Source organism: Cetorhinus maximus, chromosome 18 (assembly GCF_964194155.1).
Source record: "Cetorhinus maximus chromosome 18, sCetMax3.hap1.1, whole genome shotgun sequence".
Classification (NCBI taxonomy): Eukaryota; Metazoa; Chordata; class Chondrichthyes; order Lamniformes; family Cetorhinidae; genus Cetorhinus; species Cetorhinus maximus.
This window is the reverse complement of record NC_135896.1, coordinates 93,415,427-93,440,268: the sequence shown is the minus strand read 5'-3', so window position 1 is coordinate 93,440,268 and position 24,842 is coordinate 93,415,427. Positions and strand designations below refer to the sequence as shown.

Sequence of the window (24,842 nt, the reverse complement as noted above, 5' to 3'; positions counted from 1 at the left end):
TGTGCTTCTTAATTTGTTTGGCAGCTAAACTAAACAATCCTGACACATATCTGGAGGAGCATCCGAGGTCATGTCTAGGTGGCATAGGTGGTAGTATGCTGAAATTTGGAGCGGAACCAATCACAGAGGGAGGGACCTCTCACTCAAAGGTTAGGGCTGGCACCTTTCGGGAATTGGTTAGTTTGTAAACTGAATTCAATAGGGACAGACGAGTACATTTTGTTATTTTCTGTTATGAACAGCATTCAGGAAGCAGTTTGGTAATGCTCGTTTGTTATTACCTAAATAAACTAGCTTCTTGATTCACAATTGACCATACCCCACAAGGGAGTCTTTATTAAACTGCTTCCCAAAAGCCAACAGGAATGCACTTGGGGACACATTAGAGTGCGCACAACATTGTTATGGTCCCTGGTTCACATCATCCTCGTGTGCAGACCCCAATGCTCACTGATCACACCGAATGCCCATGTGGCCTTGATTTTAAAATTCTCATCTTCATTTTCAAATCCGTCCACATCTTTGTAATCTCCTGCAACCCTCCAATCCTGAGTTAAGACCATGAGACGTAGGAACAGAAGTAGGCCATTCAGCCCATCGAGTCTGCTCTGCCATTCAATGAGATCATGGCTGACCTGATAATCCTCAACTCCACTTTCCTGCCTCTTCCCCATAACCCTCGATTCCCTCACTGATTAAAAATCTGTCAATCTCAGCCTTGAATATACTTAACGACCCAGCCTCTACAGCCCTCTGTGGTAAAGAATTCCATGGATCCACTACCCTCAGAGAAGAAATTCCTCCTCATCTATGTCTTAAAAGGGCAACCCCTTAATCTGAGATTATGCCTTCTGGTCCTAGACTCTCCCACAAGGGGAAACAACCTCTCAGCATCTAGCCTGTCAAGCCCCCTAAGAATCTTATAAGTTTTGTCACGACTCACTGGGGATAGTGCGCTGTAATATCAAGCCCCACTGTTCCCTGAGCTGAGACAAATGTGAAATGCTTGACCAAACCACCAGATTGCCTCTATTCTACCTAACTGTTTAATTTAGGTTAACAGAATACGAGCACCAGGTTTGTAAATTTAATAACTAAATAACTTTATTGAACAAATTGTTGTTAACCAGCGGTAAAAGAAAGAAATATGATCTGCTAATTTCTAACTCTATAATTTAAACTCCACCTCTTCTGAAATCCCTATACACACACACATACAAGACACATAAGACACACAAAAACATGGATTTTAAGGTTGGGATAAAACAGTTCAATAGCACCAATTCCGGAGTACAGGACTCAATGGGTTGATTTTGATCCATGTCTTCCAAATTCCTTTCAGTTCTTGTTGATGACATGAGGTGGTCTTCCAGCACTTTCAATATTTAGTTCACTGGTTGAACACTTGCCTTTCAATGTCTCTAACAGTGATTTCCCCCTTTGCCTCTTGACAGGGGTTTCCTCAGACAGAGAGCAGGTTATAGAGGTACGAGGAGAAAAAGCTAGTTAGCAATTATTGTGGAATTACTGGAATCTTCCCCACACAGAAGAAAGAGTTTTTAGGTCTTTTTCCTTTTAGGCTAGGAGCTATTCAGCTACACTGCCCTCGCACAAAACCTGGTCACTTGATCAGAAGCCAATTAAAACCTCATTGCCAGGCAGTTCCCTTGGTCCAGGACTCCTTTCTAGCACCATCCTGTCTTTCACGGCACACTCTGTTCCAGGACTGCAACATTGTATAAATCTCTCATCCTGTTCCAGTGGATATGTCTTTCAAACTATAGCCATTGTAATTTTCATCCACAGTCCAACAGAAAATAAAAAGATATGTTCCTTATGTTTCAATAAGGTTGCCTCTCATTCTTCTAATCTCCAATGAGTACAGGCCCAACCTACTCAGCCACTCCTCATAAGAAAATCCCTCCATATCCAGGATCAACCTAGTGAACTTTCTCTGGACTGCCTCCAATGCCAGTATATCTTTTCTTAGATAAGGGGAGCAAAAACTGTTCACAGTATTCTAGGTGTGGTCTAACTAGTGCCTCATATAGTTTTAGCAAGACTTCCTTATTTTTATACTCCATTTCCTTTGAAATAAAGGCCAACATTCCATGTGCCTTCCCTATTACCTGAACTTGTATGCTAGCTTTTTGTGATTCATGCACAAGGACCCCCAAATCCCTCTGTGCTGCAGCTTTCTGCAGTCTTTCTCCACTTAAATAATAGTCAGCTCCTCTATCCTTCCTGCCAAAGTGCAGAACTTCATATTTTCCCACATTATATTCCATCTGCCAAGTTTTTGCCCACTCACTTAACCTGTCTATATCCTTCTGTAGACTCTGTCATTCTCACCACTTGCCTTCCCACCTATTTTTGTATCATCCGCAAATTTGGCAATAGTACATTAATTTCCCTCATCCAAGTCATTGATATATATATATTGTAAATAATTGTGGCCCCAGCACTGATCCCTATGGCACTCCACTAGTTACAGGTTGCCATCCTGAAAATGACCCCTTATCCCAACTCTCTGTCTTCTATTAGTTAGCCAATCCTCTATCCATGATAATATACTAGCCCAACACCATGGGCTCTTATCTTATTAAATAGCCTAATGTGCGGTACCTTATAGAACGCCTTTTGGAAATCCAAATATATACCCTGCCTTCGTCCAATTCTGACCTCTTCTGCATCCCCAATTTTCTTCATTCCACCATTAACATCTGTGCCTTCAGCTGTCTTGGCCAGAAGCTCTGAATATCCTCTCTTTAAACCTCTCCACCTGTGTGACACTCTCTCCTCCTTCATAGCACTCCTGAAAACCTACCTCTTTGACCAAGCTTTTGGTCATCTGACCTAATATCTCCTTCAGCTCAGTGTCAAATTTTGTTTGATAATGGTCCTGTGAAGCTCTTTTGGATATTTTACTGCATCAAGGGTACTGTATAAATGCAAGTTGTTGTTGTTTAAGTATTGGGAAGACTGAAGTCATTGGCCAGGATTTTCCCCTCAGCGATTTGGGGGCGGGGCCCGCTCGCCGAGGGGAAAATGACACGGGATGACGTCAGGAGGAATCCCCTTTAAATTTTTAGGAAGGCGGGCGGACAGCAAAATCAGCTGTCCGCCCGCCGACCTGTCAGTGGCCAATTGAGGCTATTGACAGGCTATTTAAAGTAATTAAAGACCTGCCCGTCCGAGCTTAAGGCTGGCAGGCAGGCCAGGAGCCCCAGCGGGCTCCAGATTATTGATGAAACTTCATCCACTGGCGGGATGAAGTTTCATGTTGGTATTGTAAAAAATTAATAAAGTATATGTGGTCTTTATTAACATGTCCCATCTCGTGTGACATGTTAATAATTTTTTAATGCTTCTATTTTTAATGTTTTTGACACTATCAGTATTCTCCCTGAGACAGGACTTTGCCTCAGGGAGCAGTGCGCTCTTTTGTGCGCATGTGTGAAAGAGCGCACTTTGACAGCTGGGGATTCCCTCCCCCCACCCGCACAGGAAGCGCATAGCGTTTCCCGTCGGGGATGCCGCCCACTTAAAATGGTGGTGGGCCCTGTTTCAGTGGTGGGGGTTGGCTGCTCGCCCGCCATCCAAGGTCAAGATTCTGCCCATTGTTTTCGGTTCCAAACTGCATTCCTTAGGTGCCAACTCCACCGGTCTCCTTGGCAACAGTCTGAGATGAATCTAGTCTATTTGCAACCTCGGTGAGCTTCTGAACACATATCTGCACCATCACTAAGACCGCCTACTTCTACTTCCGTAATGTTGCCCGGCTTTGCCCCTACCTCAGCTCCTCTGTCGCTGAAACCTTCATTCATGCCCTTGTTAACTCTTGACTTGACTATTCCAACACAATCCTGGCTGGTGTCCCACATTCTACCCTCTGTAACATTGAAGTCATCCAAACCTCTGCTGCCCATGTCTTCACTCGCACCATATTCCATTCACCTATCACTCTTACGCTCGTTCACCTACAAGGGCTCCTGGTCAAGTAATGTCTTGATTTTATACTTTTCATTCCTGTTTTCAAATTCCCCATGCCTCACCCCATCCTGTCTGTGTAATTGCAAATGTGAGGTGAGAAAACACTTTTTCCCACACGGAGTAGTTGGGGTTTGGAATGCACTGCCTGGAAGTGCAGTGGAGGCAGGTTCAATTGAGGCATTCAAGAGGGCATTGGATGATTACTTAAATGGAAACAATGTGCAAGGTTACAGGGAAAAGGCAGGAGAATGGCACTGAGTCATGATGCTCATTCGGAGAGCCGGTGCAGACACAATGGGCCGAATGGCCTCCTTCTACACCGTAACAATTCTGTGATCTCATCCAGCCCACAACCCACCAAGGTATCTGCGCTCATCCAATACAAGCCTCCTGTATATTCCAGGCTTTAGTCTCCTCAGCATTGGTGGCTGTGCCTTCAGTTGTCTAGGCTCTGAGCTCTAGAATTCCCTCCCAACTTCTCTGTCCTCCTGTAAGGCATTTCTTAAAACCTACTACTTTGACTAAGCTTGTGGTCATCTGATCCACTGGGCCAAGTTTAGTGCTGATGGCAAGGGAGGGGCCCTCCTTGGTGCCGAAAGTGGTGGGTGGGAGAGAAGGCCGAACCTGCTTTGGAGGTCAGCGAGACTCAGGGCTGCATCTTGTCAGCAGCAGCCAATTAAGTATTAAGGACAGCCGTGCACCTCCCCCATCCAAGAGTTGCCAGCCAATCAGAGGGCCATCAGCTCAGCAGCCCCACTAGAAACGGTGGCCACTGCTGGGGCTACACCTGAATAAAGAGTATATTATTGGGCGTATCCCCTCACAACTAGGGAAGTGAGGCCTGAGGGCACTGGGCCCAGTCAGGCAGGCCCTGACGAGGGGGCGAGATTTGGTGGGGGCAGGCAGTGCCATTGCCACCAGGGGGTGCCACCATGGGGCAAAGAGTGCACGAAAGGAGGGCCCCTCCCTGAAGCCCACCCGAGGCCAGCTGTGTTTACATGGCAATCCTCCCATGCAGTGGAGGGCCCCTCCTACTGTTGGTTAATGCCAGCGGAGGTGGGAAGAGGCCCTTAATTGGCCAATCAAGTGACTCAATTTGGTTCTTCTCAACTCACCCTTGATCTCTCTGCCCTTGCAAACTATTGTCCCATCTTGACCTCTCTCGCCTCTTCAAATTCCTTGCAAGCACTATTGTCTCCCAACTCTCCAATGCTTCTCGGAAGTTGTCCAGCTGAGTAAAGCTGCACCCACCTGCTTTCACGCTTGTCTGTCCAGCCGTAGCAAGGGAATTTCCTGTGATGGCTTCTATTGCCGCCCTGTGGAGTCTACCAGAGAACTATCCTCAGTCCCTTCTTTTTCTCTTTTTTCCCCCAAAACATTTTTGAACCTATTCCATTCCTTCCAAAGCCAGGATTCTCCAAATCCTACAATAATCTGTTGCAGCAATTCACCAAGGCTCCTCTGACAGCACCTTCCAAACCCACAACCTCCATCAGCTAGGACAACAGGTGCACAGGAACATCACCACCTGTAGGTTCCCCTCCAAGTCACACATCATCCCGACTTAAAACTATATGGCCGTTCCTTCAATGTCACTGGGTCAAAATCCTGGAACCCCCCCTTCCCAACAGCACCATGGGTGTTCCTGCAACACATGGACTGAACGGTCCAAGAAGGCAGTTCACCACCTTCTGAAGGGCAATTAGGGATGAGCAATAAATGCTGGCCTAGCCAGCGATGCCGACATCCCATGAAGGGATAAAATAGCCCTCCCCTAATTTTACCAGACCTTCCTCATCCACCTCACTACCCTCACCGGTTTCCCACATTCGGCAACGCACTCTCTGCACCTCATGACTTCCACTCCCAGGGTCGCTCTCTCTCACTACCAGAGGCCACTAAATGTCCACTCCAACTGTGCACACTTCTTACATCCTACCCACCTGCAACGTGGACCATCCTCATCACCGTCTTAATTCTTCAAGCTTAGCTTTCAAAAGAAAGTTAAGGCAAAATTAACTGCATAACTAAACAACCTTGAACAATAATGAAAGCCGCTGATTTATTGTTTCCAGACATATCCACATAACTCAGAAAAGTAGCAAACAGTGAAGAGGATAGTAGTGGACTGCAAGAAGATATAATTAGACTGGCGACGTGGGCAGACACATGGCCGATGGATTTAACGCCGAGAAACGTGAAGTGAAACATTTTGGAAGGATTAATGAGGAGGTCAAGGCAATGACATAATATTAAAGGGGATGGAGGAACAGAAAGACCTGGCAGTTTATGTACAGAAATATTTGAAGGTGGCAGGAAATGCTGATAAGGCGGCTAATAAAGCCATTGGGATCCTTTTTCTTGTTCTTTCATGACACTTGAGCATCGCTGACCAGCATTTGTTGCTCATCCCTAATTGCCCTCGAGAAGTTGGTGTTGAACCACCTTCTTTAATCACTGCAGTCCATCTGGTGAAGGGCACCCAGAGTGCCTGGCTATATTGAGAGGTATCGAGTAAAAAAAAGCAAGGAAGCTAGGGCAGCAGATATATGGGAACACCACCACCTGCAGGTTCCCCTCCAAGCCACACATCATCCTGACTTGGAAATATATTGGCCGTTCCTTCACTGTCGCTGGGTCAAAATCCTGGAACTCCCTTCCTAACAGCACTGTGGGTGTACCTACACCACATGGACTGCAGTGGTTCAAGAAGGCAGGATACCACCACTTTTCAAGGGCAACTAGGGATGGGTAATAAATGCTGGCCCAGCCAGCGAAGCCCACATCCTGTGAATGAATAAAAAAAGAAAGCTATGCTAAACCTTTATAAGTCACCAGTTAGGCCTCAGCCTGGAGTATTGTACCCAATTCTGAGCACCACAATTTAGGAAGGATGTCAAGGTCTTGGAGAGAGTGCAGAGGAGATTTTACTCGGATGGTATCCGGGGATAAGGGGCTTCAGTTATATGAAGAGGCTGGAGAAAGTGGGATTGTTCTCCTTAAAGCAGACATGGAGAAAGGGGGCATTTAACAGAAGCCTTCAAAGTGATGAAAGACATAAATAAGAAGAAATCCAAGGCAGAAGGGTTGGTAACCAGAGGATACAATTCTAAGATATTTGGTACAACAGAAAGGGATAAAAAAAATAATGACTAAACGAGTCGTCGTGTCTGGGAGGCACTGCCTGAAAAGGTTGGGGAAGCAGATTCAATAATAACTTTCAAAAGGGAATTGGGTAAACACTTGAAGGAGAGAATAATTGCAGACCTATGGGGAATGAGCAGGGATGTGGGACTAATTGGATAAATCTTCCAAAGAGCCAGCACACAGGCACGATGGGCTGAATGGCCTCCTGCGCTGTAAAAGTCTAGACGCACATAATCATAAAATGCAAACACAAAAATATCATGCATGATGCAATACTCAACAAAATATGCGGTTGGGCTTATTCACTGACTGCAAGAAGTGGCCCCGCTACTATATTATATATTACATGAACAGCATCGCCTTACCATGAGCAACACTACAGGAGATCTGACATAACAAATATAAATATTTGGCGAGTCTCAGTTCAAAGTGTGAAACGTGCACAATAAATTAAAGAAAAGAGCAAGAAACGAAAGTATTCACTTCAGCCGGTTGTTTACTTTTCCTTTAACCTCGAACTGGAGACCTCCAGTCTGCATCAAATGGTAACTGAGCGCCTGTTGATCTCAGATGGTGTTAGAATCTGTGGCCACAAAGGGGCACGTCAGCATAGATAGTTTTACAGCAGCAGAACGATGCATGCTGCGCATAGGAAATGGTGGCATAGTGGTAACATCACTGGGCCAGTAATCCAGAGATTCAGGCTAATGTAATTTAAGTTCATTAACTATAAAAATCTGGAATCAGCAATGGCGATTGTCACAAAAACCCATCTGGTTCATTAATGTCCTTTAGGGAAGGAAATCTGCTGTCCCCTTACCTGGTCTGGCCTACATGTGACTCCAGACCCACAGTAATGCGGTTGACTCTTTTCTGTCCTCTGAAATGGCCAAGCAAGCCACTCAGTTCAAGGGCAATTAGGGATGGGCAACAAATGCTGGCCTTGCCAGCGACACCCACATCACATGAAATAATTAAAAAATGATAAAACAATGCATCATCTGCCTGTGAGCAATACCATGGGTTATCTGCATGGATTATGCAAACAGAGGTTTCAAATCTTGGTTCAGCCAATTAGGACAGTGAGTAACTGAGCCATCCATATGTAACAGGAAAGCCCCGGAGGGATTCGATTCCAGTCTATGCTAAGTTTACCAATGTCAACCATGTCAAAAGTAAGCTGCCCTGGGCTAAGGAGGGAACTATCCAGGCTTTCTGCTCCTGGTCATTACCCTGTGGCCCTTGCTGGAATGCTATAGCATTGGCCTTGAGTGTGACCAAGTAACTGGCAAATCCTCATTGTCAGGGCTCATGCACAAGCAAACGGTCACTTGGCAGAAGTTGTGACACACAACGAGAACCCCTAAAATCAGCCAACCATTTGAGGGAAACAGATTTTGAGATTCAATTTTGCGTCCTCTTTAAACCTAATTTTTTTTTTTAGAAAACACGAAGGATGCTGAAGGAATGACGACTCTACTGCAGAAATGCATCTCCATTTAAGTTGACCATAAAACGATTCAACATCAGATTGTTTTCCATTTCATTTTGAATTTTAAAAACAATGTATATTTTGCTCGAGATCATATGTTAGAGAATGCTGGACTTATTAACCTAATAACAAGAGACGAAATAAACAAATAGTCTTAAGCGTTGTGAGCTGAGGAATAAGTCGCTAAAACATTGAAGATCACAAATGGTCTGGTGTTTTGCAGCCTAATGTTGCCGCCACCTTACTCCGAGCCATGCAATCAACTAAGATGAAAAACATCTGCTTAACCGGTTTCATTTAGATTTATTTATTTTTGTTATCAAAGACAATGTCTGGAAACATTATGTATTAAAGTTTCTGTCCATGATTTTGCTTTTACAAAAAACTTGTGAAATGACGATGGGCATTGGATTATTCAGGCTTTTCCTTTGTCTGCCCTCGGATATGAAAAACTCTACCACTTCTCGAGAAAATGAGAACTCTCGAACAGGCTGTGGAATGGATTCAAGTCGTCGTGATCAAATCTTGTGTTTGATAAGTTCAACCTCTTTGTTTCAAGGTCAGAGTTCAAATGCACCTCAGTGCTAATGCTGGGCATGGTTCTTCCAGAAGGTTAAAGGTCGAAGACTGTTAGGCACCATGATTGAACACACATTTGCTCATGCTCTAGCCTGCACAACGGGGGCAGCGTCAATCACTGAGGATTACAGTGAATTAATGGCAGACAACCAAACACGATCAACAGCAGGACAATGGAGGGAGACGGATGCATCTGCAGAGACCATAATGTTTCAACGAAAAGTTGGCTGGATTCCAGATTTATGGCAAGATACATTCACAGAGACTGTGGAGTGTCTTTGTAGCTACTGCGGCTTCTCATTGTCAGCCTCTGGGTAGGTTGGGTACTTAATAGTCTCGATGCTTTCTTTCACTTTGTAAGATGGGTACAGGCCTGTTCTTCCATTCTTTCTATTGATACCTTTAGAATAACCATCCCAATGGTTGCCAGCGACTCCAATCAGATCTCCAGGCTCCAGCACAATTTCTTCTGGAGTTTGTGGTTTGTGAGGGTAAATTGCAATCTGATTGTGTGCGTTCTGCCCGCCAAAGTAGTAGATGTCATCCAGAGAACGGAAGTTGGCTGAAGCATCTGGGTGTAACGTCTGCATGATCTCATAGGCCACACGGCAAACCTGGGAAGCAGAAACAGAGATTAGTTGTTGGGAGATGCTCCATTTAAAGCTATGCTGCTTGACAACACAAACAATGAAAATGTTACACGCTTCATTTGGAATGTGTTTAAGTTCATTTGGCGAGCTTATGAAAGGATTCAGTTTAGATATTGGCCTTGGCAAAAATATATATATATATATAGCCAACGTTGTATTCAGTGCCTCAGTTGGCAAACGCTTGCCTCTAAATCACAAGGTTCTGGTTTCAAGTCCCACTCCTGCCAGACCTGCCAATATTAGGTGGCATCGTGTGTCGGAACCACAACTTTTCAGCTCCTTGCCCAGAGTTTTAATTCAACGCCAACCAGTGGCATGGAATTCTACAATCTCTCCTCATAACCTCATTCCCAGGTATCTGTAATTGCCTACACACTGTATGTGAAACATCCCAATAACCAGCTGGAGACAGAGTACTCCTTGACAAATCGCAAACACAAAAGGATACATTGCAGGCATGGCCTCTTGTTACCAGGCACCTTTATCCACTTCTAAAAAGCAGATAGGAGCTGCCACTAAGTGAAATATAAAGAAAGTTTGGTAGTGACTAGTGCTAGGGAGAATATACCAGCATTGCAGTATTTGCATTGTTACGAATGCAAAGTTTATATGATATTTATATGTTTTTGGAATGTCTCTCTGTATTAAAGTAAAATGGAGGAGTGAAGGGAGTCATGTGCCCTGTTCTGCATTCTGCTGGACAACAAGTCTGGATGGCTTGGTAGTTTAAAGTTAAATGAGGGCCCAGGTTGATACGTGGAAATAAGGTGCAAGATGTTCACACCTGCAGACACCGGTAAGTGCAATTGTGCTAACCCACTGTTAGTCTCCAAGTCTCACAGGGAAGTCTTAGGAATGTCAGGCTTTATAAACGGTTATACTTCAGGCTGTCTGTTTAATTCCAAGATAGTATAGAGTTGGGGGTCTAGAAGATAGCCAACAAGCATTTCTACCTGGATACAAGGCACTTGTGATTCACATTGTCATGGATGGGCTTTGAGAAGGGAAAGGTCAATAGAAAGCCATTGTGGCATCGAGTTGCAGGTTTCGCAAGGTATCACTGAACCTCACAGACACAACTCAGTCTGTAGCTGTCTGAGAGACAGAGAGCAGGAGATAGAGGCAACCAGTCCTGTGTCAGAAGCAGAGAAAATGCTGACTCTATTGGTCACCTATGCAGGGGATGGGAGCTCACGCTCAGATTGAAGAGACTGAGTTTGTAAGGATTTAAAGGAGGCTGGAAGATTCGCCTAGCTTGAACTAGAGGGAAGAAACCTCAAGTATAACCGTCACAGTGAACGTCACTCTTGGGTTAAGAGTTACCCAGCTGGGAAAGGAAAATGCAAGCAAGCCATCAGGAGCTGAGAATAGCTTTGGACTGGTTCCTGGAGAATGAAGTGTCCATTTAAGGGACAGTGTAAAGCCTAACCGTGGTGTGTGATTGTCTGTCATGTTAAAAATCACATGGGGATTTGTTGTTTAAAGTATAAATTTCCTACTAACAAGTTGTTAGTCATAGATGCTTTTAATTTGTTTGTTATAATAAAAGTCTTAAAACTTGATATCTTGTTATGTGATCCTTTCAGTCAGTCACTGGGAAATCAAATATCTTTTTTAAACGTTATTGCTCTCTGCAGGGATCATAACAGTATATAGCAAAAGAAACAATCATTCCAGATTGGCAATCTATACGATTTTCAGTTGAAGATGATTGAAGAAAAATATGACAACAAACTTGAGACATTCGAGAGAAAAGTCCAAAAAGGGGCAATACTTAAGGGAGAGAATAAATATCGTCAATCTACTTGATTCAATCTGAACTCCAAACGTTATGAATTCTTTAATCATAGTGAGAGCGCAGGGGCTGAATCTTACCGATGTAAGGCAGGCTGGGCGGGAGCGGGTGTGGAGCCGATTGCCGCCATTTTACGTGGACGGGCCAATTTTTGCAAAATTTAATTAATTATTTTATAAAACCTTCAGGAAACCTCGTCCCGCCCGTGGATGGGGTTCCCTGAAAAATGCGAAGGCCGCTTGGGCTCTTTGCCTGCCCCCCGCCAACCTTAAGATTGGACGGGCAGTGTGTTTAACTACTTTAATTACGTTTTTTTAATGACCTTAATAGGCCGTTGACAATTCAGCGGGCACGCAGCTGCTTCTGGCGCCAAACGAAACATCGAAATGACGCTTGATGGCGTCGGGACGAACGCGCGATTTTACGCGTCGGCCTGTCGGGTCCGCCCCCGCACGCCAACGGCAATATTCTGGCCCAGGGGTAGGAAAGACACCAAGAGGCAGTCAGAAAAATGACGGCCAATAGTTGACCACATGAAATTAGAGGAGTACTGCTCCATCACTCAGACCATATGGACTGCAAGGTACAAATCATATTAGCTTACAACAATGTATTTGGGGAGGTTTTCCTTAAAAGGTTCTATTTTAAAACCATACCTGCGAGGTACGACTACTTGAACAATGCACCGTCCTCATCTCACCCTGCACTGTTTCCATTAATAACTGGCAAGCTTTCAGTCAACTGTCCGAATGGCTACATCCCTGACTTGGTGTTAAATTGCACCTATCAAGCGCCTTGGTATGTTTCACTCTGCTAAAGGCGCTACATAAATGTAAGATTTTACTGATTCTCATGGCAGTTTCTTTGGCTTCTTGGCTTAATTTTCCCTTTACAGTTGACACTCTTTAAATGCTTGTCTGATCTTAACTGACATGTTGTTGAACCGATGGTTATGATTTCTTCATTATTATTTCGCTGACAAGTATATTTCCTTTTTTTTTTGCTGCAATAGATTCTTGTCACAGGAACTGACGGCTCATATACGAGTAGCTGGTTTTCATGGCTGTGACTCCTGGCAGCCTTCAATTGCTGGAGATGATGGCTTGTAGCTTGGTGATCAATGCTGCCTTAAGCATTGACTGCTGTAGATCAGGAGTCCCGCTCTGGCAAGACAGTCTCCGCTGCAGACGAAGGCAGTGGGCTAATCGTTGGCCTCTGTTTTCTCTGGGTCCTCTTCTCAGCCAGCTGAGCTTTGCCTTTCTCCTCACCTCTTCTGATTCCTCTCCAAACAGCCAGCCTCCAGAGGTCCTCACTGTCGCCGACTGTCTCCCAGTTGTCTGCGCCGATGGCCGCCATCTTCATATCTCGCTTACAGGTGGCCTTGTGGAGAAGGTATGGGCGTCCAGTAAGTCACGGCCCAGTAGCTAATTCTTTGGGGCTATATGGCCATCCTCCATCTAATAAAAGTGGCCGAGCCATTGTAGAGGTTGTTGTTGATGGAATTAGCATGCTCCAGGGCCTTTGACCATTAATCTGAGTTTGCTAATATTCCCAATGTGGTGATCCCAAGCATCCCTCCCATTGGTCCATAACACATAAACTAAGCTTTAGACCCCACAGTGTAAGCTGTGCACCAACATTAACTGATGCAACATCTACTCTTCATCTCCTCCCTTCCCATTGCCCCAAACACTCCCAGGTGAAACAGTGATTTACCTTGTTTCAGTTGCAGTTAGTTCTTGTTCCAGTTAGTGTGCTATGTCCGCTGCTCACCTTGAGGAGATCAAACGCACTTTGGGTGTGATCACGTTGTTGAACACCTCCTTTCAGTTCGCAAGTGTGACTGCGTTTCATCATCAAACCCACTTTGACCCTCTGTCCGCAGTCTCCTACGCTGTTCCAGTGAAGTTCAATGGAGGTTCAAGCAGCAGCACCTCATCTTACAAATTAAGCACTTTACAGCCTTAACACTGAGCTCCCTAACTTTAGATCATAAGAAATGTTTCCATTTTCTCAGATGGCAGCTGTTGTACTCTGATGATGGTTCCCATTTCAGGTTTTAACAGAGGTGGCTTGTGATTAGCCTGTTGTCAGACACTGTCAGTCACTAAAACTTCTGAAGGTGGTTGCGTGCCTCCATTACACCTGGCTTTTTAATCTTAACTAACAGCGGCTGGGGAATCATGACAGTCATGCATAAAGTGCCGATGATTCTGCTGTAACCGTTCACACTTCCTCGAGGCCTATCAACCATTAAACCTCTAACTTCTTCCAATCCTGATGAAAGGTCATTGACCTCAAACATTAACTCAGTTTCTCTCTCCACAGTAGCTGCCTGACCTGCTGAGTGCTTCGGGTGTTTTCTATCATTATTTCAGCATTCCTGTGTATCTGGCACGAGTGGTATAAATGTCCTACTGCTTTTTAAATGATTATTGGATGTTTTTCCAACCCTGATAAAATCAGGTTTTATGAACAGGCTGAATGCGCCAAGGGACGACCAGTCAAAAAAAAAATCTTAGTTTCCATTTCCTCATAATTTGTAACACTGGTCAGTTTCGTATAATCTTCCCACGAGCTTTTAGGTATAGAAATGAGTACCCTCCCCTCCGAAAACCAATCTTGCATTTACCAGTATTCCCATTAAAACAGAAGTCAGAGTCCGCACAATTTTGTTTTATCTGTATTGATCTTTGTGTACCCCTGGTAACAGAGAACAATGCAGAAGCAGCAAAGCTTTCAACCTGAGATGGTGTTCATTTCTCTTTTTACTATAACCCATTTTGTTTAATGACCGTAAAACAAAACTACCTCCGGCTCAACACATTTCATAGCGGCTAAAAGGAAAATACCAATTTGGCCATCGGTTGTTGGATTTAGGTGTCCAGTGTATAACCTGTAATTACTTTCTTAAAGTTGTATATTACATTAAGCATCCTGCAAAAGAAGCAAAATGGGATTTTTTTTCCCACCTGGGGTGCTTCAGCAATTGCATTTCCCTAGAAAGCTGCAGCCTTTTTACTTGATGTGAGAAATGGAACATGCTTGCTTTGATTGATTTTTAAAAACCACACTTGTCAAAACTGCCATAAACAGATTTTTGAATGAGTCACGAAAATAAATAGATTGCAAAAGATCAAGGAAAGCTCCATCGCTTCTCATGCGTTTGCCATGAGCACTTTAACAGGGGAACATCTTAGAAAATATTCACTCGCTTCTGACAAGTAAAATGAGAACAACTGAGATCATGTTTTTGGAAGTGCTTCCAAAGGAGGTGGCACAGCGGTAATGTCGCTGGGCTAGTAATCCAGAGGTCCAGGCTAATCCTCTGGTGGGGTGAGGGATCAAATCCCACCACGGCAGCTGGTGGAATTTAAATTCAATGAACAAAATCTGGAATTATATAGGTAGTCTCAGTGATGGTGACCATGACAACCATCGATTGTCGTAAAAACCCATCTGGTTCACTAATGTCCTTTAGGGAAGGAAATCTGCTGTCCTTACCTGGTCTGGCCTACATGTGATTCCAAACCCACAGCAATGTGGTTGACTCTTAACTGCCCCCTGAAATGACACTGCAGGTCAGTCAGTTCGAGGGCAATTAGGGATGGGCAACAAATGCTGGCCTTGTCAGTGATGCCCACATCCCATGAAAGAATAAAAATGGTTTAAAACAAGTTCTAAATCTGAGGATGTTACGATGGAATTATGTCATTCAGTGCATTTACTGCAAATATTAAAAATATAATATAAAATATCCTCTTGAGAAGATGAAACTGCAGGTCAAAGGTGGCAAAGAATTGAATTGTTTTTAAGGGCAGATGGGGCAGGTAATGGTCTTGTGAAATGTGGTACATTATATCCCACTGTGAAAAAAAATACAGCACTAACTTCAAAAAAGTAGGAATTGGCCACCGCCATTGGACATTTCCAGCTCATTGTGCCCTTAGTATTGACTTTTATGGTCCTCATAGGTCATTTCACTTGCCTTTGCAAAGCTCTACTTCTGCTGAGACAGGGTAGAGTCCAACTGCTGAAAGAATGCTTGAACTAAAGTAACACTTAACAATGTTGGAATGCAGAAATATATGGAAATGTTCAAGACCACCAAATAATTTCATCTGTTTGTGACTTCCAATGTGCCTGTGTGGGTAACTTTAACCCCAAGTGCAGGTGGGCTTGGGTTGGCTTTTTTAAAATTTCTAACCCGACTCCAACCCGCTCACTTCCAGTGTTAAGAGAGATGAGTTGTGATCAATCTGTTCTCAGGAGGCAGTTGGTCATGGAAATCTCTTAAGGAGATGGCATGCCTCCATTACACCAGGCTCTTTATCTTTAGCTAATGATGGCTGGGTTCTCCAGGGTTGGGAATCCTGATAGAAAAAAGTAGAAGTGCGCCAGATTCCTAAAGGGAGTGTATTTACAGCACACCCTGTGGGCTGGGAGGAGCAGGACCATTTCTTTCCAGTCCACCTTTGTACTTGCCCTTCCCCAATCTCTTACCCTCCCATGATCTCTGAACCCCTGTGGACTCAGACACCCTCCGCAAACTCTGACCATCACTCAACCTCTGGCCACTTGCTCATGACCTCTGATCTCCACACTATTGTTTCCTTACTACAAACGTTACCACTTCCTTTGCCTTTTGTACCATGAAATCTTTTGCCATTTATCTCTCCTGCCATCCACCCAACACAGACCTTCCCTTTTATCCTTCCTGCTCCCATTGCTACCTTCCTTCAGTTCTGAATAAAGGTCCTTGACCTGAAACGTTAACTCTGCTTCTCTCTCCACAGATGCTGTCAGATTTACTGAGTATTTGAACATTGCTGAAAAGGGAGAAATGTTGGTGAAACTTTTTGGCTTGCACTCATCAGGCCAAACGTAACAATGCCAAATTTCAAACAATTACAACAATTTATACTACAGGAGAAAAAGGTGCTGACTGGTTGACAAGTCGACTCTGATTGGCTGAGGTTGCCATGGAGAAAACAATGGGAAACTACTGGCTCCCCAAGCTCCCGGGTAATTCAAAAAAAAGGCACAAGGCTTGAGCATATTTCTTTTGTTTGCTGAGAATGGCTCCTCGTGTATGAATGTATGTTGCTTCCAGCAAGCGTAAATGTGACATCTTATGAGCTTGACTGATTACCTTAAACTGGTTGTTAGTGTAGCTATTAGCACACTCAGGATTATTCAGCAAGTGCCACCCAATTGCGGAATCACATCTAACAGTGGACAGTTTTGGGTTTTGCCAGCCCATGCCGGGACTGCTCTGGCGACAGCCTGAGGGTTTTGTTTGATGACTGGTCATTTTGCTCCCTGGGGCAGCACACATCCTGCTCTCTGCAATGGCCACTGCTCACTTTAAAAAAAAAATTCGTTCATGGGATGTGGGCATCTCTGTCTAGGCCAGCATTTATTGACCATCCCTTTTTCAGAGGGCATTTAAGAGTCAACCACGTTGCTGTGGGTCTGGAGTCACATGTAGGCCAGACCAGGTAAGGACGGCAGATTTCCTTCCCTAAAGGACATTAATGAACCAGATGGTTTTTTATGACAATCTGCAATGATTTCATGGTCATCATCAGGCATTTCATTCCAGATTTCTATTGAATTCAAATTTCGCCATCACCAAATTTCACTAGCTGTGGTCGGGTTCGAAACTGGGTCCCGGGAGCATTACCCTGGTCTCTGGAATACTAAGCCCAGTGACAATACCACAATGCTGCAGAATTGTGGGGGTAAGCTCACATCCCATTTCTCTGTGCTGCAGCAAGTGAATACATCCATCAACCCACCTTGCAATTTCTTATAGGTGTCAACACATTACCAATTTCTGTCCACTGTAGAAAATAATCAGACTTGGACTCATGGTCATGAATGACAATCCCTGCATGAAAACTTATAGGGGAGAGAAACTCATTAATTACATCAAGTACACCTCATGTAAGGAACTATTCAAGGTTCAATTTTTCTTATTCTGAAAAGTAATTTCATCAGTCAGATCCTTTCTTTTCCAATTTTTTTCACATGACTTAGCCTCAGGTATAAAGTGATCGACTTAATGTGTCGCGTTCAGTGTATAATTTTCAAAGCATTTGTGGCATTAAATCACAAGTCACTGTATTTGTGTTAGCTGCTTGAAGTTATTGCTGTGTACCACCGCATTAAGGTTCTAATGGTAAATTCTTCTGTCTGGAGATTGCTTAACAAAAGGGCCAATTTCAGTGTTGGTTAACTTTGGCTTATTGCTGAAAAATTATTGTACCTTCGGGTTTCTTTGATTGTCTGTGTGTCATTTGCCGAAAGAAAGTTTAAAATCGATTGGGGAACTTAGCAGCGAAAGCTCTCTTTAGCATGTGCACAAAGTGTGAGTTTGTGTGTTCACGTTTAAGGATGGAATGATGGGCATATTCCATAACTTATGGACAATCTCACAGAGATCAGGGATAAACATACCTCAATAATTCACCGGTTACAGATTAAGTCACCTAAATGATATGCGGCAGTCAAATCCACGTAAACTGCTGTTTACTATTTAAATAGGCTTTTATTAGTGGATATGCTGCATTTCTCAGTGGATTTATTTCAGTGCATAAATGAAGAATGTGGTGATACTAAGTTTGATTGCATGCATAATTTATTTTGCGAAGTTACAACACTACTAAGATTAGAAATAGGGACTTTCAACGAAAAAATTAGCTGTAAGTGGAATAGGGAAACTCTGAACTTTGGAACTTAATGACTACAGTGTGCTAGTGCAGCACCACAAGGTTCTCTGATATTACTACCGTTTCTTTTGATATGGTACTTACAGCTTATAGTCTCATAAATAAAAAGCCAACTTCATAGCCGACCCTTCACAATACTCTCCAAAGTATAAAATCCGTTGCTGTACCTGCTGCTTACAGCTACTTTATAAACACGCCGGATACCCTGTCTAAACAAGCCCTCAGGATCTACCTTACAACAGTTTCTACACTTACTATAGTTCAGCAGTGTCTGCACTTCAATAGTACCTCATTGTGGGACATCCTGTGGTTACGAACAATATATAACATATAAATCCAAGTTCTCTCTTCGCTTTAAGCAAAACAAGATACAAACTCCTTCGCTCGAAACATGCACTCGGTGTAAGCGCCATTCTATTAGCGATACAGACTTTATGGAGTCTGTGATATATGTTCTGTATAATAGGGTTTGTTGAAGTGGCTTTGATTCTGATTGTGAGTTCCATGGTCAGAAATTGGTTTCCATTTGAATTTGAAGTAAAACTGAAACAATAAATAATAATAAAAAAAACTCGGTGTCATGTTTTATCAGGATAGTTGGTGCTTCAGCATCTCTTTTTGCCCTTGAACTGAGTGGCTTGCAGGGCCATTTCAGAGATCCACATCGCTGTGGGTCTGGAGTCACATGTAGGCCAGACTGGGTAAGGATGTCAGATTTCCTTCCCTAGAGGGCATCAGTGATACCTATGAACATACGAATTAGGAGCAGAAGTAGGCCACTCAGCCCCTCGAGCCTGCTCCGCCATTCAATAAGATCATGGCTGATCTGAGTGTAAGCTCAGCCCCACATTCCCGCCTACCCCTGATAACCTTTCACCCCCTTGTTAATCAAGAATCTATCTCGCTCTGCCTTAAAAATATTCAAAGGCTCTGCTTCCACTGCCTTTTGAGGAAGAGAGTTCCAAAGACACTCAACTCTCAGAGAAAAAACTTCTCCTCATCTCTGTCTTAAATGAGCGACCACTTATTTTTAAACAGTGACCCCTAGTTCTAGATTCTCCCACAAGAGGAAACATCCTCTCCACATCCACCCTCTCAAGATCCTCCAGTCTAATCCTATTGAAACCCATTGACCACGACTCGATCTTGTATGCGTGCAGAGATCAGGTGAGGATATGAACAAGAACTGGCTGTGATTACCTATCACCATTCACAGTCTAGGTCAGCACATTGGGCATCCGAGGGTGCCAGACGTTTATGATACCATATAATCGTAGAATGATACAGCACAGAAAGAGGCCATTTTATCCATTATATCTATGCTGGTCCTTGGAAAGATCGATCCAATTGGTCCCACTCCCCTGTTCCTTCTATTGTTTATGTCTTCTCTATAGAGAAATCTGTAACATTTCTGAAGAAGCCCTGTGTCAGTACATGTTTCTTTTGAGTTTCCTACAGGAGCCCTATTGAGTGCTTGCATTTTATATTCAGATATTTTCTCAGGCCTGACAGGAATATTAGTGTCATATTTCAATCCTTTCAGTTGGTTGTGTTTTAAAAGAACGAAATGTGCATTGTTTCTGAAGGCTTCTTCAAATAAGAACTGGCATAAATGTGTCTCGAAGAGCAGCAGATCTCAGGCTCTGATGAGACTCAGTGCAGTGCCACTGACAGCAAGTGACTGTTCTGCAGCGTTTCCCCCCGCCTCTTTATTAATTCCCTCACTCTTTCCTGAATTTCATTTAATCGCTTGCTTTAAATTTGTAATTTAAGAAACTTCAAACATGATTAAAGACTGCGGCAGCTCTTGACTTCACAAGATCATCAAATGACTTGCTCTGCACGTACGTGTATGCACAGTGAATAAATTATAAGCATCGTCACGTTGTTGGATTACTTCATTGCATCAAGTAGCATCTCTTCAACTATGCATTTTGGTTTTGGGTTCTCATGAGCATTTTCTCATTTGACGACCAGGCAACAACATCAATAAGATCCTGTAGGGGCGCACTGAGAGAGGGCTTTCTTAGGAAAATTAGTGGTCAAAGCATTCAGCTTTCCCCTGAGTTTCTGACTTTGGGAAAGTCAGTCAGACAGAACTTGCGGAAGATGCAATTTTTGACACATTTTAAAACTGATTATTAACTTTGACAAAGGGCACCACGTAAAGGAACTTCTACATTCCTACTGGGAACCTAGGAAAGCATCACTCATACCGAGACCTTCTTCCTTCACCCACTATCTTCTCCTCAGTACCTTTGACTTTCCCACTTCTCAGAATCAAAGCCAGCTTCTAGATAACTGGACCATGAATTATCACAGGCTGAGATCCCCATCTATAACTTTAAACAAAACAGTTCACCTGATGGGAGTCTATCACCTGATTTTCCATCCGCTCTTTCTTGCTTCTGTATTTAATGATACTGAGGTGGCTAAATCCAAGTTTCCTCCCTCACATCTCAGGCCCCTTCTACTGCCCTGACAGATAAATCCCACACCCTGGTTCATGCTCTCCAGCAAGTATTTGACGGTAGCATGGCGTCATCAGTACACTGCTGGAAATAGCAACAGGGCCTCAACAACATTACTGATATTGTATGCAAGAAGAGATTACTGCATTCATGGAATGCATATATGCATCTCAGTGTTTTATGTCATGTCAGAGGATTTTATAACATAACATCACGGCGCCACAGCGGGACTATTTTATTTTGTGGTCCAAATACACCCTGCAAAATGAAAACCATGACAACCAGTAGCCAGGAACAAGGGTGCAAGATACCCAAAGTCCCTCTCTGTTTGCAGTAAGCTGTTAAATTGGGGCATAGATTAAAGCCCCAACACAAGCTGCATGAAATTGCAGTTGGCAGTGGGGGGGGGAAGCAGTTACAGGGTATGATTTTTCTTTCCTCAGTTGCAAGCACATTGTATGAGTATCAAACCACCCCCCCACCAGCCCCCACACAGAGAGTGCTGTGCTGAGACCCGTGATATATTCAAGCCTAGGGCAGTGCTCTGTTGCTACCGAATTTGCCCAGCTTGGCAATCCCTCCCAAAGGACATTCGAGAAGAGAAAGGCCTTAATCAACATCATTTCCATGTCATGATACAAGGGTTGAGATGAATGGGTGAGCAACTCCCTCACAAACCGAGAAACCCAAAGAAACAGATTCCTGTGGCTTGGGAATTAAGTGAAATTGCTGCCCAAGCACAGAGAGTTCACAGGGTGGATTATAGAATCGGTACAGCACAGAAGGAGGCCATTCAGCCCATCGTGTCCATGCTGGCTTCTACTAAGGAGCAATTCACATACTGCCACCCCCCTGCTATCTCCCCACATCCCTGCACATTCTTCCTTTTCAGATATTTAGAAAATATGGAAAACTTTATGGCACAGGAGGGCACTCTGCCATCGTGTACGCACCAGCTGAAATACAAGCCACCCAGCCTAATTCCATTTCCCAGCATTTGGTCCATAGTCCTGCGGGTTACAGCACTTCAGGTGCACATCCAGGCACCTTTTAAATCAGTTGAGGATTTCTGGCTCTACTACCCTTTCAGGCAGAGAGTTCCAGACCCCTACCACCCTCTGGGTGAAAAAGAATTTCTTATCTCCCCTCTAATTTTTCTACCAATCACTTTAAATCCATGCCCCCTAGTCACTGACCTCTCTGCTAAAGTAAATAGGCCCTTCCCACCCACTCTATCCAGGCCCCTCGCAACCTTGTACACCTCAATCAAATCTCCCCTCACCCCCCTCTGATAAAAGGAAAACAACCCCAGCCTATCGAACCTTTCCTCATAGCTGTAGATTTCATTTTTAAATAATGAAGGATTGATTTCAAAAATAAGGAGGAGTAATTTCAAAACTAACAGTTAACACAATTAACGCCAAGGTACTCTTTGCAGTTGACACTGTCACCTCAGCTCCTCAAGCAGACAATTGTCTTGCAATCACTTCCAGGTTATTATTATCCTTTGGAAAGGACTGGCTCCTAATTACTGCCCATTAATAGCTCAAGTGATTCGTTTAGGAACAGGAGTTTGTGTGCCAGAGCAAAACTAAAGCCCTGCTGATAAAACCCGGTCCAGAATTATTGAACAGATTGTTTTTATATCGCACTAAACAAAATTGTGCATTATAGAATGGCGCAATCAACAGTTACAAAGAATTCTACCTCTCATTTTTACATGACCATCTCTAGAGTAAATCAACATTCACTTATGAACCTAACTGCCAGTTACACCACAGTAATCTGATTTAATCATCAGCAATTACAGCTTCAAGAGTGTAATTTACAAAATCACAATTAACTAACTATAAATGGCTGTAATAAAATATTGCCTTCGGTGACCTTCTTATCCATAATAAACACAGGTGAGCTGTCACCTGTTGCATGATAGGTTGGTTGATGGTACAGGACGTGTCAGGGCGTTAGGTTAAATCATAGGAAGAGCACAAATCCTTCATTCCACCTATTGTATACTTTCAGTACAACTAAGGCGCATATATCGATTCATCTGAAAGTATATAGCACAAGAACAGCAGAGCTATTTCCCAACTTTCCACATAATCTCTAGCCTGAAGTCCAGGTGGAGAATTGGATGAAACAGTTTTGGTTTGAGCATACAGGGTCCAGATTTTCTCGAATGAGCAAGCCATACGAATCCCAACTGCAATCGGAAAAAGAGGCAGAATTTTTCCCCAGATACCAAAATGCCTATCCTTCTCCTCAATCAGAACAAGGCAGATGTGACTACGCTTTGTAACATGTGATGACTAATTGATGGTTGTCAAAACGTGTCCGATTTTCCCGGTTTCAAGCCTATGCAAACCTGCACGAACATACCAAAGATTAGATGGTCCATCGAGCCCACCCCATGCTCACGGTGGCTGCAGTATCATGACTAGACATTTCCTACTCCTCTGCCACCATCATCAACATGACAGGAGGCCTTGTGACTCATAGATAGTGTCCCTGCCTCTGAACCACAAGTTCCAGGTTCAAATCCCGCTCCAGGACATGTTGGCCACAGAAGGAGCATTCATGCTGCATTTGGCAGGTTGATAATCAGCCTGTTAACACTTCCCCGCTATTCCCAAAGGGGGAAAAAGGTGTGTGTGAAGACAACAAATATCACCCTCATTCCCTTCCACCCTCTCTAGTCTTGAAAGAAGCAAAAAAAAAGAGGGGGGAAATATTGAGGCCTAATGAGGGAAAAATGTTCTGGAAAATCCCTCTCCTCCCCCATCAGTTGATCAAAACCAGTTCAGGGATATCAAGCTTTAGCTGGGAGTGCATCGCCTGTCACCCCAACGCAGAGGAATGTCTATGGAAGATGTTGTTAACTGGTATCTGCAGGCCCCATAATGGTAGAAAGAGCATCCTTTGAGAAATGGGGAGCTCTTGTTTCCTATTTCTAAAATGTTGAAATCATTGAGTGTATCGAGTGCCTTGGCAGCGCAAAGATGTTCATTTTTGTGGCTTCGTTGTTCGTTTATTTAGCTGTCGTACCTGTGATGAGAAGGTACAGACTAAGAAGTCTGCCTGAGACAGAAAATGGATGTCTAGGATCACGCCTCGCAGCGAATTCTCCGTGTATCGGTTATGCAGGCCTGCTGACCACGAGATGGAGTTATCGCTGATGAATTCGAAGTCTGGGTATCTGGAGTTCGGATTAGGTGGAAAAAAGAGACAGAAAAGTCAAAACCAGACAAAGCGGGTTTACAGGACTTCTCACCACTCAAACACAATAAGCAAAAATATAGTTTTATGCAAATCACAAAGTACGGGTCCTATGTTATTTTCCAGTAACCATCATATATAACTGGTCCCACAATCATGTACCTACAACTATACAACTGCCGGTCCAGTTCAGCAGGTATTCTGCATTTGTTAATACGTGAAGATTGTCCTTTTTAAATTTTGACAAAAACAACAGCCAGGATGTGTTTCTAGAACAGCTTAGCAACTCTGAAGAAACAGCGATTCACTGATGGATCAAAAAGCTAAAGGTTGGCAGAATACGTTGGGTGGTACATATGTGTTCCCACAGTGAAATGCACCATTGCACAGCCAGTCATCCTGTTCGGCAGATACTGCTAGCTTTATGTCAGTGAGTTCAGTGGGATTTAAAACAAATAACAGGGCGGAGTTGGATTAAAAAAATTTACAGGGCAGGATTTTCCAGTCACCGGGTGGGCAGTCCCCTGGAGTGGCCAGGAAACAGTCCACTGCCCGCTATCGGCCTCCGGCCTCCGTTTTACGCTGGCCAACCAATTAACAGTCAGGTAGCGTGAAACGTGAGCTGAGAAGCTCAGCGCTGGGGGTGGGAGGAGTGCAAGCGCAGAAGTCACGCATGCGCAGGGAGCGAGCACTGAAATCTCCCTGGGTCAGGGAGCTGGAGATTTGTAGAAACAGAAATAAAGATTTCAAAAATGAGAGAAACAT

At 43.8% G+C, this 24,842-nt stretch overlaps 1 protein-coding gene across 10 annotated transcripts in view; it reads right to left on the bottom strand.

Annotated features, from left to right (window-relative positions):
- Positions 1-8,921: 8,921 nt before the first annotated feature.
- The window catches only part of LOC144693363 (alpha-(1,6)-fucosyltransferase), a 726,743-nt gene continuing 710,822 nt past the window's right edge, over positions 8,922-24,842 (bottom strand). For all 10 annotated transcript variants that reach the window (XM_078563197.1, XM_078563195.1, XM_078563204.1 and 7 more), the window contains 2 exons: positions 23,907-24,057; positions 8,922-9,825 (listed from right to left, as the gene is read on the bottom strand). In XM_078563197.1, the coding sequence (XP_078419323.1) occupies positions 9,496-9,825; positions 23,907-24,057 (481 nt within the window). In that variant the 3' untranslated portion in view covers positions 8,922-9,495. The remainder of the gene's footprint in view (positions 9,826-23,906; positions 24,058-24,842) is intronic.